Raw genomic sequence first — 20,965 nt, 5'->3', positions numbered from 1 at the left:
AAATTAGATTTAATCTGATATAGTCTTAAAAAAAGTGCCACGGATTTTGCAGTAACTGGCTAGAATTGAGAATGTAGCATGATGCAAGATCCATAGATAAATACCACAGAACAGTGTTTTCAGTGAGTACAAATTTTATGCAAAAAGACTTCACATTTGAAGACTTTTGCCTTGCTTGAAAAATGTCTGAGGATACATTGGGATTATACGTTCCAAATTAACCAGGCTTCATTTTTTTCACCAACTAAATGAGTTTTCGGTTGTTGCTGAGAACACACAAATAAAGGGAATTTCATAGACACTTTCCAGCGATATTTGGCATTGAACTTAAAAATTGTTTAGTATGAGAATCTGCATTAGTAGATCCCGTAATTGCAAGTAAACTGAACACAGAAATGTTAAAATCAAGTTGTAGGAAAGCTGTTTAAAAACTGTTCACCAAAATGGCTTCATATTCGCTCAACTCTTGGTTCACTGAACAGCCAAACAATGCAAAGGGGCTGTACTGTTGTAAAGAACTGGGCCCGAATCTGTATTAGTTTAATTACATTGATTCTTGCAGCCAGCAACATTAGCTTCTGCTTATATGACTGTTTCAGTCACTACCGAATCTGGACCAGTATATTGCTTCTTGAATGGGGAAAAAGGGCAGCAGACCAGTCCAACCTGATAACAGAATAAGTCTTACTTGTTAGCATTAGTTAGGAGCGTTATGTCTGCTTTTAAAAATATCCTAAAATGTATTTGGGCTGAAACACGTGCAATATTTAGAAAACTATATTTAATAACTTACTTTGTGACTAGATGAAAACCTAGCAGTGAAATGAGGTTTTCACCCTCCAAATACTAACAGAGTACAACCTTTAGAAGGGGATTATTTCCATTACATTTTCATCAGGGACTGGCAGAAGAGCAGTATATCATGTTATTACAGAGTCTGGCAATGTAATGGCTTAAGGTTGCTAAGCAACGTCACCGTGTTAAAGGCCTCTGTATCTGTGATCTCTAGAGACTCTCTCAAATTTCATTAAAACCTGTCCATAACTATTACACAAAGGGCTGTGTGGAGATTATAAACAGATTGAGCTTCTTGACACAATGGTGGAAGGATAAAGCAAAGAAGTGACACTATACTTTCATTACGTTGGCTACAACATTTTTAGGTTAACCCATCCTGTTTGTGATATGCATGTATTGGTTGGCTTTTCTTTGCTGGAGGAGTCATTAGTAATTTCTAACTAATGAAACACCTTATCCTACTGAAAGAAAGTCTACTAGAGACTGCAGCCAACTAAAGAGTGAAAGGATAAAGGATATAACAAGGGAAGGGGGGGAGATGGAGACTATTTGGTATAAGAAAAATGCAGGTTCTTTATATTAAGAACAGCACATTAACCATAGGTTGATTTTAATCAGACTTAGCACAGATATACATATCAGCAAGCCACATCTGTAGTGTGCTGCCTAAAACTGAACTATCATTCCTGTGATGAAGTTCTTCCTCACAACAGATAATGGGCCTCTAAAGTAATTTAGCTTAAGGCATTTTACAGATAAAAGCAAAGAAAATACCCCCACAAGAACAATTCCTTCTCCTAACTGAGGTTCCCTGACAGTGTTCATACAAGTGGGATATACTAACAAGTACATTAAGCTTTATGTGGCTTTTATTAAGGCAGTGTCTGCTGCAAATCACATAAGCACCTCCTTGTGGCTCTGACTAGGTGGAGCTGCATTATAAAGGCAACACCATCTGAATTACCAAAACTTTCGTAAATAAATGCTTTCACTTCTTCAAGGTAACCCATGTGTATCCCTGCTGGTGGGAATCTTGTGTGAGGCACATTCACCAGTAAAGCAGGATTAAGAGTTGTATTTAAACAGGGACTGCAGAATTGCTCTCCTAACTCAAACGTCAGTGAGTGTTGCTTAGACCAGTGGTGCTCGACCTTTTTGGCTGGCGGGCTGGGAAGGCAGTGCCTAGGGCTGTCCGTGGACTGGATCTGGCTGGTAGCCCTGATCCAGCACAGAGCGGTAACAGCAGGGCCCATCTGGCCATGCAGAAGGGGGCAGAGGGCATCACGGCTCCAACCTGACCCTGCAGGAGGGAGGGAGGGGACACGGCTCAGCCCCACAGGGAAAGGGGTCTGACCCGGCTCCAACCCAGTGCCAGGAGGGAAAGGGGTCATCCCAACCCGGCCGCATGGGAGGGAAGGGGTATAACACAGCCCCACAAGGGGGAGCGATATGGCCTGACTTCAAAGCTCCAAATTTCCCCTGCCAAAGCTCCCCTGCTGCCAAATTTCTGAATCTGTGGGAAGCCCCATGGGCTGGATACTTATGGCTCCATAGGCCACATTTGGCCCATGAGCTGGAGGTTGGGCATCCCTGGTTTAGACTGTCAACTCTGGAGCTGGAACAGGCTTTTTGTTGGATGTTATTCAGCATGTTGTGCCATGAGGAACTACCACAATAAAATACAATCATAAATAGATGCCAAGTCAATAGATGCCTAGTGCCGAATAAACCTGTTTACAGAACTCAAACTAATATCTCTGCTAACTTCTATGATGGAAATGAGAAATGTCAATTATGCTTACACCTAGCAGAGCAACTTGTTAGACTTTCATGTTTTCCCACTAATGCTGACATCTTATTACACAGCCTAGAATAAACAGAAGCATTTTTATGCAGGTCATTAAAGGCTACTAAAAGGCTAGATAATTTGCTAAATGTATTAGATTTGCTCAGTAAAAGCTAGAGTACTATTTGACATCTGTTTTTTTAGAGACTAGTTTCACCAGAATGAGAATGAGGCTTTAGGAGGGTCACCAAAGATTAGAAGCCTGATTTAGGTGGACTTTAGATATAATTTTTAAAGTAATTTAGGAGAGAAATACTGAACAGGTAACTGGAAAACAGCCCAAAAAGGGCCTTCCATTAAAGCCTCAAGTTTACTCTCTCTTAAATTAAGTTCTCTTTATGCATAGGCAAACTAGGGAAAAGTTTCCCCTTGGATCAAAAGTGGAAAATATGACTTCTGTCAGTACAAGCTGAAATCCTGCGCTGCAATATTCTGTAACCATTGGAAAGTCATAGGACAGTTGGTTAAGAAATCTTGTGATAGTGCAACAACTGAAAACAGCAGCATTGTGCACAGGAAGATGGGAAACTGAGATGGCAGACAGGTATATCTGAAAAAGAATGGCTGAAAATTTCTGAGTAAAGCAAACTGTTAATATACAATAATCTCCCACTTTGAAAATCTTTTCCTTTTCTGGGGGGAAACATCTCAATGTACAAGATCCCTTGGAAGGTGGCAAAGTATATATAGTCTGGGACTTCTACAGAGTAGGTGAAGTCAGAAGACTTAGCATTCTATTAAGAAGAAGCCAAAATGATTCTGGAACTGCCATACAGAAGAGGGTCCCATTCCTGTGTCAGATAATATGAATGAGACTGCCAGATTATACAAATGCTGCCAAGAAAGATCCAGAAGCTACAAATACCAAAACTGCCTGTCCCAAAATGAAGCAACAACAATTAGGGACATACTGAGTAACACTGGTTATGACATATCTCCCCTCCCTTGAACCTATACAGAAAATCCTCAAATAACTGCAACCCATATTAGAAGGAGACCCTACTATTAAAGAGATCTTCCCAGAACTACCCATCCTAGCCTTTAAACAAGCTCTGAACCTCACTAACATCATCAGCAGAAGCAAGCTTCCTACAGCCCAGAACACACCAAATGGATCCAGACCATGCCATGACAAGAAATGCAAAACCTGCCAACACATCTCCCCCCCCCCGCAATAACTGCACCCTACAACAGAACCATCAGCATTCCTGGATCTCACAGCTGCACCTCCAGAAATGTAATATAACTCATCCAGCGCACCAAATGCCCTGATGGAAAACACATAGGAGAGACCAAATAAGCACCAGAATGAATACACACCGGAAATCTAGTGAAAGCAAGAATGCCCAATTACCTGTGGGGGCACATTTCTCACAAGACAACCACTTTTTGTCCAGTCTCTCAGTTCTAATCCTCAAAGGGAATTGACAAAACACTTTTCACAGATGAGCCTACAAACTTCACTTCATCAGCCTCCTGGATTCAAAGAATCATAGACTAAATATAGACACTGGATTTATAACACAGTATAACTTTTGCCTGACATCTGACTCCCCAGGTTCCTCTCCACTATTCACCTGCTACATTCATCCCCCTTCTGTCTGTCTCTCACCCACTGACTCCTCAAATTACATCTTCACTGACTGCCTTTCTTGCATGCAGACCAGCCTCTGGCTTCTTTACTATTCATTCCATCCAGGAAGAGCACACACCAACTGCAGATGCTTCCTCAGCTTGACAAAAGGTTGTTAAACTCGAAAGCCTACTAAGAAAAAAATTTCCAGTGATTTAAGTTGGTCTAATAAAAGATATCAGATACACCCAAAGAACCTTGTCTAACGGTGGGAGAATATACTTCATTTCCTTGTTGCTATCCAATATTTGTTAGTCAACTTTTCTAAAATTCTGTTCTGAAAACATTGGTACATAAGTGGCTACCTACTAGTATTTCAAGGGCCTACATTTTTTTGAAACTAGGGTAATCTTAGTTTATACTAGTGAGTTGAAGCAAAAAGAGATGGAAGTCAGTCAATGTGGCATATTTAATAAAAAAGACTCATTTTTAAAAATTTGAACAAAGCATATTACCTGATTATTATTCCTCAGTTTTAGTTATCATTAAAATAAAATCAGAATCCAGAGGTGTCTAAAGAACATGTACATTCTGTGACATTTAATTAGTTAGTCTATTCTGGACATTTTTCTTTTCTTGCACCTATTTTACCTTTCAAAAACAGCAACATTTCAATCCAAAATGTCAGTGGGAATGGCAATCCTAAAAGGATAATATATTTCACTGCCTATTGCCATGCAGATATCCTAGTTTAAAATAATCTATCCTAAAACAGCTACCCATCTGCCCACAGTATGCATATAGGAGAAAAAATATTTAAATTCAGGTTATTACATTAAACTAACACCATAGGAGTTTGAAACTCAAATAATGCCTGCTCAGTATATTGTTAATGATTCCACTCACATATTCTAAACCAACGTTCTAGGACTGTTATCCAAGAATCCCTGGTTGTGCATAGAGCACTTGGTAGAGAGCGAACTGGTTCTTCCTCATTTCCAGCATATGCAGTATAATAAGGGAAGCCATTACAGAACTGCATTTAAATAATTTCCTAATATTTCTTTCTTACATAAGCAGTAGCTATGGTTGCCAAAGAGATGGAATAAGATCATGGATAGAAAAGAGATGGCAGTGCAAGCAGTGCTAAATGTGACAGGAAGTCAGTGCACTTGACAAATTCTCTCTCAAAATGCTGACCAAATTTCAAAAAGTTTGAGAAACCATGCTGTAGGATACAAAATTCAGCATGAACAGCTGGAAGTGGGTTGAATTCATCTGATTATATTTCAGTGTCTTTTGTGATTACTGTAATTTTGACAAGATAATTATCTCTTGTGGATATGAATTTTTAAGGTTCATAGAAATAAAATAAGATTTATTATACAGTCTGTCAAATTATTTATGCAACCTACTTTTGCTGCTTTGAGAGGAAATCCTATCATCTCACATAATTGGAGAAATCTTTCCCTGTTCTAGTTTACAGCAACGATCAATATTGTTGACGTACAAAGAGAACCGATGGTACAGGACCTTCCAAGACTCACGTTTATCAAAGGTGATAGGATATATTTATTTTCTGTGGTGTTATGTAGCTTGGAGTTAAGATATTGTGTGGAACATTCACCACCCCTAGGTCACTAGGTCATTCACCACTTGTCCTAGGTCAGCCTTTGGTACTCTTCAAAACAGAGAAATGAAGCCACACAGACAGTAGTAAATTTGGAATGGAATGATCTGAAATCGTATGCCAGCTTCTTGCCTATCTCCGTCAGAACCATCTTTACTATCGACACATCTTGCTGCCTCTTTAGTCTTATTTTTAGGCCAGAGTCAGTTCTACAGCATGGCAGGAGTATGGCTGGACAAACGCTAGCAAGAATGTCATGTAAGATGTTTGCCACAAGTCACTTTTCAAGATGAGGTGAAGTACAGAACAGAGAAGTTGAAACTGGAAAGGAATTCAGGGGTGATGGGAATTCAGAAGTTTAAATTTATCTGGGTAAAGTGAGTTTTAGCTTCACAAGTTAACACTTTGGGGAAATTTGGGTTTGGAAAGGGGGAGGGAGCTATATTTGCTTTTCTGTCATGCAAAGATGAGTGTGGTATGGCAGCCACTTCTTTCTAACTCCATATCTATATTGACTTCTTCAATCTTCTGGTCAGGACACCAACCGACAAAATCCATAAACTTTGCAGGAGCTTAGAAACCACAAGTATACCTTGTTTAACCCTGACTCAGAAGGAAGTTATTCCCCTTGGAAAACATTTTTTTCCTGGAGGCTACAGCAGAGTAAAGGGTAATTATCAGAGTCAAGTACATAGTTCAGCTAAATCATCTTTCCAAAAGACATTAAAATTAAAAGTATGGTGAGATTAAAAGTAAATTATAGATCATATGATTTTCTATACACTTAGTCCACTTCTAAGAAACAACACTGCCCTCCTGATGATTAAGCATGACAGGAATGGAAGTCATGACATGTCTGTAACTTTCACTGGACTTGGATTTGTGCGATTCCTACTGACTTATTCCAAGTTATAACCATTCTGTCAAAAGCAGTTTTACCATTTGATAAAAATAATAAAATAATCTATATATGGATGTATTTCAACTACAAAAATGAATTATTGTCTGACAAGAAAACAAACAATATAATTTTATGTTACAAGGTCAGTGCTTTGGAAATATTCAAAATAACATTCAATAATTTTTAAAGACAAGACACTAAATAAATATATAAACAACATAAGCTTTCTCTTAACAAAGTAAAAAGAGGGTTAATGGTAGTGGGGGAAGGGAATGAAGTTCTATTACAGTGGGTTCTTAATATTGAATATAAAACATGCATTGATCCAGTAACCGGTATCATCTTCTAGAGAAAATAGAATGGATATATATGATAATTTTTGCTTCTTTAAGAACTCTTAATATTCTTTACACACCAAACTTTTATTTAAAGGAGGAAAAACACAAATCACAACAATATCTTTTCATCCAACCATACAAGAACCAAGACAGAAATGTTAAGTTGAATTTTGGATGCAAATAAAGTTTTTTAACTCACCAATCTTTTGATGATTCTTAACAAAAGCTTCTGCTGTCTCAGATCTCTTTTGGACTTCAGTATTTTGGCAAAGCTGTCCATATTTTCTGGAGACATACTTTCTGGACTGTCGCCGCCATACAGCTGAACCAGCAATGACAAGCATTGTGATGCACTCTCATATATTTCAGTGTCTTCACTTGGAAGCTAAAAAACAAATACACTTCAAACTCATATTTCACAAAATTCTGCACCATCAGAATCTGTGAGATTCCTGTGAAGATTTGTACTGTGGTAGAAAGCAATAATTTCCAATCATCGTACTTTAAAACACAATAAAAGTTTATAAAAGATTTATAAAGTGATAGAAAGACATTACTAAGGGCCCCTCTACATGTGCTGGTAAATGTGCAATGGGGTCTAATGCATGATCCACACAATTGTGCCTCCCACCGTGCCACATATGCATGGCAGGAGATATGATTGTGGGATCGTGCATTAGATTGTACTATTGTGTCTTATCACTGGTACGCTGAGAGCCTGGGCTTGATCCTGGGCTCCCCTGGGCGCTCAGCGCAGGGAGCGAGGAGAACACTGCCCCTGTTACTGGTCTCATGAGGTACGGGGCTTGCAGTGGGGAGAACACTGCCACCACTGCAAACCTTGTGAGGTGTGGGGCTTGCAGTGATGGCGGCATTCCCTATGAGCCCCACAGCCAAAGACACTACTCTCACTGCAAGCCCCACAGCCGAGGTGGCTCAAAGGGAGTGGGGAGGAGCAGCATTTTTCCAGCTGCAAACCCCGCAGCTGACAATGCTGTGACCACTGCAAACCTTGTTAACTGTGCGGCTGGTAGCGGGTGGCGCACCTCTGTGGCTGGAAACCCCTTAGTTGATGGGTCTATGAGCCACAGGGGAGCACTTGCCCACACATTCAATTAATGGTGTGATTAGACAAGCTACAAAGTTATTACACATTTTCTGTGGAATAACTTTGTAGCTTACTGCTTGCTTTATCATGCCATTAACCGGTTGAACATGTAGCTGGGTCCCAACTTAAGGCACGATTACCTGGTTAATCACACCTTAAGTGTAATGTGTAGAGGGGGCCTGAACACAGCTATCCTTGATTAGACTGTAAAAGTGTCTATGGTACATTTATTAAGTCGTATTAGTCTAGAGGAAAAAGCAATCAGGGCTTGTGGTAGAGGTGATATTTTTTATTAGAACAATAAGATTTTTTGCAAAAAAACCTTTAATTGCAAGCTTGCAGACACAAACACTCTTCATCAGGCATCGGAGAAAAGATTGTAAAAGTTCTCCTGGGTAGAAATGAAAGTTCATATTTCATACGATTTCACAGAGGAGTCAATAGATAGAAAACTCCTCTAGGCGGGCAGTTCTTAGCTGGCAATGAGTCTTAGCTCTCCTGTGAGGTTCTGTGATGATGCAAATTACCTTAAACAAAGGCAGGAGCAATATCTCCATTGTTAAATTGATTTCATCATTGATTTGCAGAACTGTTCTTTTTTGCTTTCAACAGAATTTTCAATAGATTTTAAGGTCTGACCACTATTATAATCCAACCTGACCTTCTGCATGGTGTAGGCCATAAATTTTTACCCTGCTGTTCTTCCATCAAAACTATAACAACTGATGACAACGATAAAGCACATCTTCCAGAAACACATTCAATTTTAGTTTAAAGACAGCAAATGATGGAGAATCTACCACAGCTTGTAAATTATTTCAGTGATTTAATTATCCTTATTTTCTTTATGAATTTGTCTTCATTTTTTATCCATTGATACTTCTTATGCCTTTGCTAGCTAGATTAAACAACCTTCTAACAGCAGATATCTAGATATTTATGGGCCGTAATCAGATCGCTTAACGATCTATGAGATGACGCTTCTAAATCTCTTGCATTCTGAGGCAAATTGCTCAGATAATTCTTGTAGCAATTTTCTGCACTTTTTCTAAATCTCTTCAAAATCTTTTTTTAAACACTGGACATCAAAACAGGCCATATTTATAGGATTAGGGTTCTCTCTTCTGGGAAACAGTGACTCTGAAAAAGACACAGATTACCAGGGCTGATAATCTGCTGGACACGAACTTCCAAAACTATTTTGGAAGTTTTGATCCATTTAATGGTTCAGAGAAGAGCTGTAGGATAATTACAGGACTGGAAAATGTCTCCATGAAAGTGACAAAGAACTCAATCTACTTATTAGTTTATTTATTAGATACTGTATATATGTTGCCCTTCCCCAAAAAGGCTCGGGGGGGAGGCGCTTACAGTGAGAGACAGAATAACGTATGAAAAGAAATGGAATATTAAAATAAAATATGAAAACAAAAAATCCCTAAGTGGCATCCCAGCTTACCCTAGCTTGCTAAATACCTGCTCAAATAGGAAAGTCTTACAGTGCTCCCAGAGGATATCTAGGCTCAGGCTCTGGCAACCCTCAAAGGGGAAGGAGCTCTGAAGCTGAAGAACAATTATCAAAAACAACCCCTCACACATTTTTGCCAAGGTGACTTGGTATACTGATGATAATAGCATGAAATTGTTTTCAGCTGTCCTTGGGGATTCAGGTACCTAGGTCTCAGACCACTTAGGTCGAAACCAGCACCATGAACTGCAGCTGGAAGCCAATGCAATCTCTGGAGCACTGGAGTTATGTTCTTCTGGCAACTCATGCCCATCTGAAGGGAGCAGCTGCAGCTTTTGGATGGTCTTCAAGGACAGCCCCACACACAGCATATTGTAGTAAACTAGCCTTGACGTTATGAAAGTATGGATGATGGTGGTCAAATCCAAACATGAAAGAATGGGTCATAGCCTTCTTACTGGATGGAAATGAAGATGGAGAGAAGAACTGCTAGCCCCCATTAACACCACCTGCAAATCCAGGGGCAGCAGAGGATCCAGGATCACCCAACGCTGCAAAACTGAGTGAAAAGGGGAGGTTGAACCCCATCAGTCCCAAGCCATCCTGTGTCAAATGGTCTGCCCACCACTATCAACACTGGCTAGTCTGGATCTAGTTTTAATTGGCTCTCCTGCATTCAATCCCCAACTTCTACCAGGCACTGGGGCCCAGGTCAGATGACAAAGAGAGATAGGGATGGGTGTTATAAGCATGCTTATGGTATCTCACTTGAAATCTCTGCACAGTCTTTACCAGCAGATTCATATACATGTTGAATAAGAGTGGTGACAAGAAAAGTTACAAGGGGATGGCACTTACCATTACTACCCTCTGAGACCTCCCTGCGAAGAAAGAGAGGAACCAATTTAAAGCAATCCCACTAATACCTACCAGGTCATGTAAATACTTTATCAGCACCTTGTAGCCATGTGTATCAAAACCCACTGAAAAAACTAGTAAACTCAATGAGGAATAATACCCCCCATCTATCTCCAAGTGAAGATCATCAACCAAGACCACGAGTACAGTCTCTGCTGTACCCAGGAAGAAAGCCTGACAAGGGTCTAAGGAATCCAATTTCATCCAGATGCACCTTGACTTGTTGGGCAACTATCCACTGAAAGACCTTTCCCAAAAAAAGGGAGCTTGGAAACAGGGCAAAAGCTGGCTGGGGAGAGTTTCTTGAGTAAGGGATGGGCAGCTGCAAACTTAAGTACACCTAGCACCCTCCTCTTCCAGGAGGAAGCACTGACAATCCCAGTTCCAGTCCCCCTCAGCTGGCTTTCACAAGGCAGTCTGGGCATGAGTCTAGTTCACAGCTGGTTGCTTCCATTCCCCCAAAGCACATCCTTTGCATCAGTGTGACAGCAACTGAAACTGATCCATACACAAACAGAGACAAGACTGAACTTCCCCAACTCTGAATTCTGACTGCAGCAAAAACGTGGCAGTCCCTGAGCTATGCTGGAAATGGGCAATTTTTGTCTGCAAAGTAGGTGGCAAACTTTTCATAGTGGACTGTAGATGGTTTTGGATTAAAGAGTGGCAGTTATGGAAGGGAAAGTGGACCAACAAATGCGAAATGAATTGGAGCACAGAAACAAAGAGTGAGAGTCTGATGGAAGATGGACAGAGGTGGGGAAGAGGGAGAAAAAGAAGGTAGGAAAGAAAGGTGGGATACTAGATCTAGTGTTCCTGTATTAGTTGACCACTGCCAAATGCATTGGTAACATAACCACTCCATTCCCACTCTTTTATAAAGAGCTGTATAAAAGAAGAGGAATGGTTGGAAGAAAAATGAAGGTTTCCTTGAGGCGATAAAGGAAGGAATAGAAGAAGGAAATAAACAAATTGGAGAAGTTAAGTATGAGAGAGGTAGAAGACTGCTTAAAAACTTGCAAGAGAGGGATTGTGCTGGAAAGAGATGGACTTCTGGTGAAATTCTATGAAAAATGTTGGCAATGGCTGGGGACAGATATACTAAAGACATACAGGGAAATAATGGGGAGATCAGGAAGGATTTTGCAGAAGGTGTGGTAATTTTGATATTCAAGAAGGAAAAAGAAGATGTGTTAGGCAACTGAAGGCCAATAATCTTTTTAAACACAGACTACAAAATGATGGCAAAAGTACTGACCAAAACAATGTGCGACTGTTTAGCAGATGATACAAGAAGAACAAATGTGTGCTGTTCCTAAGAGGAGGGTATCCCATACCCTATGGTTAATGAGAGATTTCATATTGGATGTGCAAGACAGGAAAAGAAACACAGTAATAATGAATTTAGACCAGGAAAAAGCTTATGATAGAGCTGAACTTGCTCTCATGTCTGAAATATTATGAAGGATGGGGTTTCACATGCAAAGATGATTGGATGGGTCAAAGTGTTATATAATAATGTGGAAAGAAAGGTTCTTTGGGTAGATGTGATATATTTTATTAGATCAACTAAAATAGTTGGAAAAAAATGCTTTGCAGGCTTTCAGATACAAACGCCCTTCTTCAGGCATTTGGAGACTCTGCTGCTGTTATGAGTTCTCCACAGCAGAGAAGAAGCTAAAGCATAACAAGAAGTCTGTGAAAATGTAAATAAGTGGAAGTCTGCAAGACAATAGGTAGAAATAGGAGGGGAGGGGAGGGGAGAGAAGATGTGTGAAGGAATGTAAGTGGTCAGCTTCAGCTAACCTGATGAATTAGATGTCAGGCAGGTTATAATGTTATAATGCGTCATAAATCCAATTTCTATATTAAGTCCATGTTTTTTTGTATTCAGTAGATTTATGAAGTGAAGTTTGTAGGCTTGTCTACAAAAGGTGTTTTGTAAGTTCTCTTTGAGGATTAGGAGTAAGAGATCAGAGAGGGAGTGACTGTTTTGTGAGAAGTGGGCACCCACAGGTAATTAGATATTTTTGTCTTTCATGGATTTTCGGTATGTATTCATTCTGGTATGCAGTTGTTGTTTGGTTTCTCCTACATATTTTCCATCAGGGCATCTGGCACACTGGATGAGATATATTACATTTCTGGAGGCGCAGGTGTAAAATCCAGGAATGGTGATGGTTCTGTTGTGGGTGAAGTTATTGGGGACTGGTGGAGATGCGTTGGTAGGTTTTACATTTCTGGTTATGGTCTGGATCCATTTGGTGTGGTTTGGGTCATAGGAAGTTTGCATCTGGTGGTGAGGTTAACAAGGTTTGTTGCTTGTTTAAAGGCTAGGATGTGTGGTTCTGGAAAGATATCTTTAAGAATAGGGTTGTCTTCTACTGTGGGTTGCAACTGTTTGAGGATTTTCCATATAAGTTCCAGGGAATGATGATATGTCATAACTAATGGTGTGTGATTCATGGGAATTTTCTTTTTCTACTGAAACAATTCTTCACGTGATATCTGGGTGGCTCTTTCAAAAGTGCAATCTCTCTCTCTGGAGAAGTGTCCCTCTGGAGAAGGGTGAAAGCCCTTTTGAGATATGTGATGTGATGGTGATGGAGGGGGAGGGGTACTTTCCTCTGTGTAAATTTGGTGGTATTGGCGAGCTTGCTTGTAAATTACAGCCTTTTTGGTGTGTGTCTTTCGTTGATTGCTGGTTCTGTGTAGTTATATATGTTGTGGTCCATGGATTTCTTGTATGTATGCTAGTTCGTGGCTTGTATTTTACCATTCTGGATATTGATCACGACGTCTAAAAAGGAAATGTTGGTATTGCAGTATTCAAGACAGAGTCTGATGGAGGGCTGATGATTGTTGAATTTGTGATGGAAATCAAACAAACAGAAACTGCAGGCTTTCCGTCCAAATTATGAAGATGTCATTTATATCAAGAGGGATGTGGACAACATGGAGAGGGTCCAGAGGAGGGCCACTCACATGATTAGGGGGCAGCAGGGCAGGCCCTACGAGGAGAGGCTACGGGACCTGAACCTGTTCAGCCTCCACAAGAGAAGGCTGAGGGGAGATCTAGTGGCCTGTCACAAACTAGTCAGAGGGAACCAGCAGGCACTGGGGAAGTCCCTGTTCCCCTGAGCACTACCAGGAGTGACCAGGAATAACGGTCACAAGCTGGCAGAGGGTAGATATAGGCTAGATATCAGGAGGTACTACTTCACTGTCAGGGCGGCTAGGATCTGGAACCAACTTCCAAGAGAAGTGGTGCTGGCCCCTACCCTGGGGGTCTATAAGAGAAGGCTAGATGTACACCTTGCTGGGGTCGTTTGACCCCAGTACTCTTTCCTGCCATGGCAGGGGGTTGGACTTGATGATCTGCTCAGGTCCCTTCCGACCCTAGAAACTATATATCTTATGTACAGCATGGGCTTGATGGTGCAGTTCTTGAGGAATTCTTCTTCCAGGTGGGTCATTAAAATGTTGTCATATTTTAATGCCATTTTTGTGTCCATAGTTGTGCCCGTGGTCTGGAAGACATGCTGATGTTGAAACTGAAGTTGTTGTGTGTGAGGATGAAGTGTATAAGTTCAGTAATATCTTGAGGTCTGTACTCTGAGTTGTAATCTTGCTCTTGTAGATATGTAAGGCAGGCCTGGATGCCATCCTGGTGTGGGATGTTGATATATAAGCTGGTGACATCCATAGTGGATAGGAGGGTGTTGCTGAGAAGGTGGTCTATGTTTTTGAGTTTTTGCAGAAAGTCTGTTGGGTCTTGGATAAAACTTGGTCTTTGGATGACAAGATGTTTTAGGATTAATTCAATGAAACCTGATATTTCTTCAGTTAGGGATCCATGGTTGGAAATTATAGGTCTGCCAGGGTTCTCTTGTCTGTTGATCTTAGGGAGCATGTAAAATGTCCCTGGATCCAATCCAATTTTAGGGACATGCTCCCTAAAATCCACAAATAAAGGAACCCCCATCTGAAGAAATATCAGTTTTCAACAAACCCGTCCTGAAAAATAAGGATGAAAAGTGATTGATGGGTGTGGGGAACTGGGAGAATTTACAGAAGTTTGATCTGTGAGTGTTAGAGGGTATAATCAAGATCTTGGGAATCCCAATGGATGCCAAAGGGAAAGAAATAAAGGCATGGGAGATGTTAGATTGGGATTGTCAAGTGGTAGAATGTTATCTTTGAAGGATAAAATGGCTGTGGTTAAAATGGCATTCTTGTTCATCATTCTTTACATGGTAGTGGTGTATCCACCATCATGGCAGAAGATAAGGAGGGTACAGAGGCAGATATGCATTGGGGGAGGTGGGGAGGGAGGGGAAGTAAAAGAGAAATGGTAGTCAGAATATAGCTATACAAAAGCAGGGAATTAGGAGGTTGGAGAATGCCAAATTTGGACAGCTTTGTATACATCTAGTTTATAAGTATGTTCTTTTAAAGTGGCAATGGAGAGGATGGGGAAGACTGCATGTTTCTGTCCTTTCCTGGCAGAAAGAACATTAAGAGGGACATGTACACAGGAGACTGGAAAAAATGTAGGCAGGGCAGCCACCAGCTCACTATGCAAAAATGGAGAGTTTCTTTATAATAAATAATCTAGAAGGAGTGGGATTAGAGTGCTTTAAAGACCATAATAAAGTGACTAATATGGTAAGAAAGAAAGATGATAACAATAGTTGGCGATCTAATGGAAGGACATATGGCAAATGTGGTGAAAAAAGTGACAGAAACTAGACTGAAGGGAGAACATACAAATATCATATCGCTGATGATATGGAACATTCTTCCTGTGAGGGGTATTCAGCATAAATGGGGTTTGGGAAGATTGGCAGTGTGTCTGAGAAAGGGATATGGGGCTGAAGAATCTGTATCGCTTGTATTTTGCGACTGCCCTTTTGAGCAAGGTGTATGGGAGGTGTGCATTGATTTTTGAGGACGATCAATATGAACTGTGACCTAACAAGTAAAATGGTGTTGTATGGGTTAATGCCCAAAGAACTAGAGACAGAAACTGAGAACCACACTACTTTGTTTACTACTTAAACAGATATGCTCTATTACAACTCCAAATTAATTCAGGGAAATCCTATGACTGATGATGATCACAAAGATCATATAATCTATGAACTGTGCACAGTTTTCCAGTAATGGTCTCACCAGTGCAATAATATATCCTATGCAGTTATTTCATTTTGAAAAACAGTATTCACTTCTTCACAAATATACTACATTAAAAAAGATTACTACTGGTTTATCCTTATACTAATAACAGGCAAAAGATTTACATTAAAGACAAAAAATCACAGATTTTACATATACCAAGGAAATTCTATCTAAGAATCTAGCTGACAGTCTTTTTAAGAGACCACAGAACAATGGATGATCTTATATGCTAGGCACCTATGCATGCATTGCATAACTATGTAAGTGATAATATATTTGCCTGACTTCTGTCAGTTAAGAGAAACCTTTATTGTTATTTTAACATAATTCTGGAGAATAACATTTATCATATTATGCCCCTTAAGATACTTTAAAGTATAATTTGCCAGACACCTATACATAAATAAAGCCCACTTCTTTATATCCTTCATAAATCCTGAATTAAGATGGAAGTTATAGATTAGTAACTCTAAGACATAAAATACAGGACACCCTCGCTATTCACGAATCTGCTGTATGCGAATTTGAATATTCGCGGTGCACCACACCAACTGGTTGAGTCAGGGTGAGCACTGTCGCGGCTCCCTCTGGTGCTGCACTAAACTCCTGCCTCTGCAGTTAAGCTAGGCATGGTGTGCTGCACAGGGCGGGAGAGGGCAGAGCTGGGGAGAGTAGAGGGGAGAGCAGAGCCAGGCGGGCAGACGGGGAGGGCAGAGGCAGGCAGGCAGAGAGCAAGTGCCAGAGCTGAGGTCGGAGGCAGCAGCAGCATCTTCTCCCCCAAGGGCAGTCACAGTCAGTCTCTAGGCACTGCAGGGGAGCCCCGCGCTTCCAGCCTTGTGTGGGGTGGGGGCAGGGGATGGCTGTTGGGTCTGATGGGGAGTCCTGTCAGTATTCGTGGATTTTTCCATTTGCAGGGATCTCCTATAAATGGTAAGGGTCTCCTGTACTATATTTGACCCAATACCATAAAAGTGAGAAGATCCTCAAAATTATTTTTCTTCTTCTCTGGGATTATTTTTTTCACTTTGACTTCTTTCCAAGCTTAAAGCCATACACTGTTGATATCTGATTATTTGTTTCTTGACCTACTTACTGATACGACTTATAAAGCAACTGACAAGTAAATGTCTTATCTGGTAAGGTAACAAGAAGGAGTAGTGATAAACATAACTTTAATTCCTGCACGTATCTCTAAAGTCTCAATTCTAAGTAGAATAAAAAAAGTCTACTGATTTCATTGGAGGTTTTCACTGAGCTAACTTAATTTCCCCATTGCTAGAAAAGCAACTTATCAGTTAAAAAAGGTTAAACAAAAAGAAGTCTTTTAAATCACTTATTTTACATCTCTAAAGGCAAGAGAATATAACCTACAGTATCAGTCTAGGCTATGGAATTGTTATCGGGTCAAAACATTGATGTACAGTAAAGCTTCTTACAGAGAAAAACCACTACATCTGCTTTTTAAAATACGGCCTGTCCTCAAACCTAAAAGAACATCCATGCAGATTTATCCAGGATCTAGCCCGGTTTGGAATAGCAGTCACCTAGTTGATCTCTACCAGCAAGAACTAGAGGAAATAATCAGAGTAACTGTTCTCAGTGGAAACTAGAGATTGCTGGAGTAAGGTTTGCTGGGGAGATCAAACCAAACCAACATAAGCCTGAAGAGTGCAGGATTTTTGCCCAGGCCTTCCTGCATCAACCATGTACGAAGTATATGAACTCCTTGTGGAGTTCCTCCTGGGCCCTGGAGACTACAGCTCCTTCAATGAGGTCACAAGAAAATGAACACAATGTAGCTCAGAATTAAAGGGGAAGTCCAAAAAGGTTGACACCCTGTATGAGTGTGTCTACAGCAACATTTTTCTTTGCAACTCCCACATTATGTGACATCAGTGGAATTGCACAGTTGGATTCACTAATGTAGATGGGGCCCTGGGGATATGACTGTATTAGTTAATATTATCAGCCAGTGTATTCCTATTAGTGGCAGCACACAAGAATGAAATTTCAAGAGAAAGTCTGGATGAATGCATAGCTGAAAGAATAAAATGCAATACGTTAAAGCTGGAAAGCTAGAAAAATGAAACGCTGACATTTGGGGAAGTAGTTTCTCATTTAAAACAGAAGCAGCCAAGTTAGGATCTTGTTGCTAGACAACAGGATACTGTTTGATAGTTCATCTCATTTCCTAACAAGCTAGAACAGTGCTCCATTTTATTTTTTTAATTCAGCGAGTCTCAATCTGGCTGTTGCCGCACCCTGGAGCACCTTGAGATCCTTTCAAGGGGGTAGTGGTGTGCCATGCAATGCTAGCACAAGATAAACCCAGAGATTTCAAACAGGAATCCATAGTGTTAAAAACATTTTGATCTGCTCTGTAATTTTTCTCTAATAAAAAATAAGTGAAAGCTGAGAACTGGTATTTTCCAAAGGGTGCCTTGAATCTAACAAGGGGTATTCAGGGTCTAAAGCAGCTGAGAATCACTGTTCCAACTGGACAAATTCTGTTAGTAATTTGCTCATTTGCATATCAAGAAAGCATGTCTGTATCTGTGAATCATTTACTTAATTTTTTTAGCCAAAACACATTATTTGGTCTGACAATGGGGGGCAAAACAAGAAAAATCAAAACCTAGTTCTCGTCCTTTAGAAAAGGAAAGCAACTGCTCACCAAAACATGACAATTCTTTCCTTTTGTTAACCAAAAGGCATCTCTAGGTGGTTTCTATTTTGTCCTTTCAGTTTTAGAAAAGTTTAGGTCTTGAGCCTTTCAATCATGCAGAAGTGTTAGAGCTCCTTCCCACCCATCTCATTCTCCATATGGCTTGGACTATTTTGGGATACTGACCATTTGAATTTCTAGTAGGGGACCCAAAAATCAAAGTAACTTGTAGAAATGTATTTTAAGGAAATAAACTTATGAATGCTCAATGATATACTTCTCTGGTAAAATTTGTAAAATATATAGTAACTCCTTGTAACAACTCTTGATGCACAGAAGTCTTGCATGTCAAGCCTGAGCTTCATTAGATTTATGATTACTTTAGCCTTCTGAAAACAGGTTCATAATGTAAAATCTTAACTGTATTTAATACTGATACAGATCTTATTTGCTCTATGTAGCTTAATGAGAATTTGGCATGAAACATGAGGGGTTTTTCTTATTATAGCACTGCATTTTTGTAGTTTATTGCCAAAAATGTGTTCATTTTGAGCCCAATTTCATTGTGTTCATGAACTGCAAACCACTGCAAGAAATGTGTGATCATTTGAGCTGAAGTGACAGTTTTCACACCGATGGAGTTGTTAGGGCATCTAATTTGAGAGTTACAATGAAACTGTCTGGAATACCCTGAGGGGACACTATTTCAGCACATTAATGAGGTTACACACAAAGAGAGTTTATTACGATAAGAGATAGATGTTCATTAGATCAGTAATATGATTACAGAACATGCTGTACAGGAAGGACCGTTGGGAACTACACACAAGATGATTTTGCAAACATTAAAGAAAATACGAAAGCAAGCATCATTATTGAATCTGCTAACTTTACTATATTATAATTACTAGTAAATGTGCAGTTTTTAAATGAAATTTTAAACATTATAATACTATATTTCAAAGCAGAATAAGCCTCCTACCTAGCCAAGGAAACCACATTTTAGGGTGGATCTTTTTTTAGCTCCCTTGGTCTAATTAAGACCCCTTTCTGAAGTTCTGTACTTATGACCAATATATTTTTACTTCCCCGGTGGTTTTGCTGTGCAACTCCAACAAGGGAAATTCTGCCTAGTAGTCAGCCCTGCTGGAGTTCAAAGTGAGTAAGTACTAGCACAGGATTTTAGACAAGTGAATATCAAAGTGGCACCATTTCAAGGAAGATCATGGCAATGCCTTCTTTTATACCTACAATGTACAGTGAAGAAAGTTTTACATTGGTCCACAGATAGCCCACTTCCATTAATATCTCGTAAAATCACATTATGCGGTCTATACACAATGCTACTATTTCTACTGATACTTTGGTGCCCCGAAGACAGCTTGCTTCCCATGCTCTGTAAGCGAAGCAGGTGCACAATCTTCAAATCATAGAACTGTAGCACTGGAAAGGACCTCAAGAGATAATCAGACTCAAACTTCTGCATAAGAGAGAGAAAGCTTGAGAAGTAAAAAAAGTAGCTCTTGTTGAATGTAGATTTATATGATACCATATAAACAATCAACAGATCTTCCATCATTTAAAAGAGATGTTGTTTGGGAAATCATCACTATTGCCAGTTGCTCTCTGGTGTCAAAAACTTGAAAATGTCATTCACCTGAGATAGGGCAAGTTTCCCACCAAATCATCTCTCACTAACATGATATGATCTAAGAGGGGATGGAAGAGAAATCAAGCATCATTCAGAGGTAAATACTGTATTACAGTTGGTTGGGAAAGAGTTCTTTGAACAGCTTGTATAAACGTCAAGGCTACTCTGTTTATAGTAAATTATCACTTGCAACTAGAGATTTCTGATTTAGGAGCCATCACTCATGCCATGGCAGACCAAGAATGGGAACAAAGAACAAAATGAGGTTGCTCATTTCTAACTGAATTTTAAATCAGTGGCTCATTCTTGGGTTGGAATGGTAATTTTGATTTTTTTGAAGCTATGCTTACGTATCCTTACTTAAATTTAGAATAAAGATAATAGTTAACTCATGTAAAAAATATCACACAATTACTGCTATGATTAGTAAGATTTAGGATCATCTGCTGTCCTGCACAAAGGCAGTTCACACTAATTAATGCTTCTTCCTTGGTTTGGAACATTTTCTTGGAGAGTGCAGTGAATTTTAGAAACCACTTTTTCTGCTTTTGTAAATTTGAATAAACTTTTTCAAATTTGCAAACATTTGACTAAATCTGGCATATCAACAAGTCTGATTTTTTTCCATGTATACCTTCTGCACAATATAATTTTAGCTGTAATATGCAATTTACCATTCTTTTTAAAAGCAGAAGCACTAGACAAAAAGAATCTAAATGGAATTAGTTTTAAAAAGTCAGCTTGACAAAAAGAATCTAATAGTGAGTGCTCAATTTACTTAGCTTTGATTGATCAATTAAGGGCAATACTGATCATGGGTTTAAATACTGCATTATCTGTACTCGCAATTTTTCTGCATGGTGGGTTTTGGAATGATTTCTGCTTCCA

The 20,965-nt window shown here is 39.7% G+C and overlaps 1 protein-coding gene across 4 annotated transcripts in view; it reads right to left on the bottom strand.

Annotated features, from left to right (window-relative positions):
• The window catches only part of ULK4 (unc-51 like kinase 4), a 454,563-nt gene that overhangs the window by 73,106 nt on the left and 360,492 nt on the right, over positions 1-20,965 (bottom strand). For all 4 annotated transcript variants that reach the window (XM_090050395.1, XM_090050394.1, XM_090050393.1 and 1 more), the window contains one exon: positions 7,286-7,471. In XM_090050395.1, coding sequence (XP_089906521.1) covers positions 7,286-7,471 — 186 coding nt within the window. The remainder of the gene's footprint in view (positions 1-7,285; positions 7,472-20,965) is intronic.

Source organism: Crocodylus siamensis, chromosome 5 (assembly GCF_052110815.1).
Source record: "Crocodylus siamensis isolate JL-2025a chromosome 5, ASM5211081v1, whole genome shotgun sequence".
Classification (NCBI taxonomy): domain Eukaryota; kingdom Metazoa; phylum Chordata; order Crocodylia; family Crocodylidae; genus Crocodylus; species Crocodylus siamensis.
Note: the sequence above shows the minus strand (reverse complement) of the source record. Positions and strands in the feature narration are given on the sequence as shown.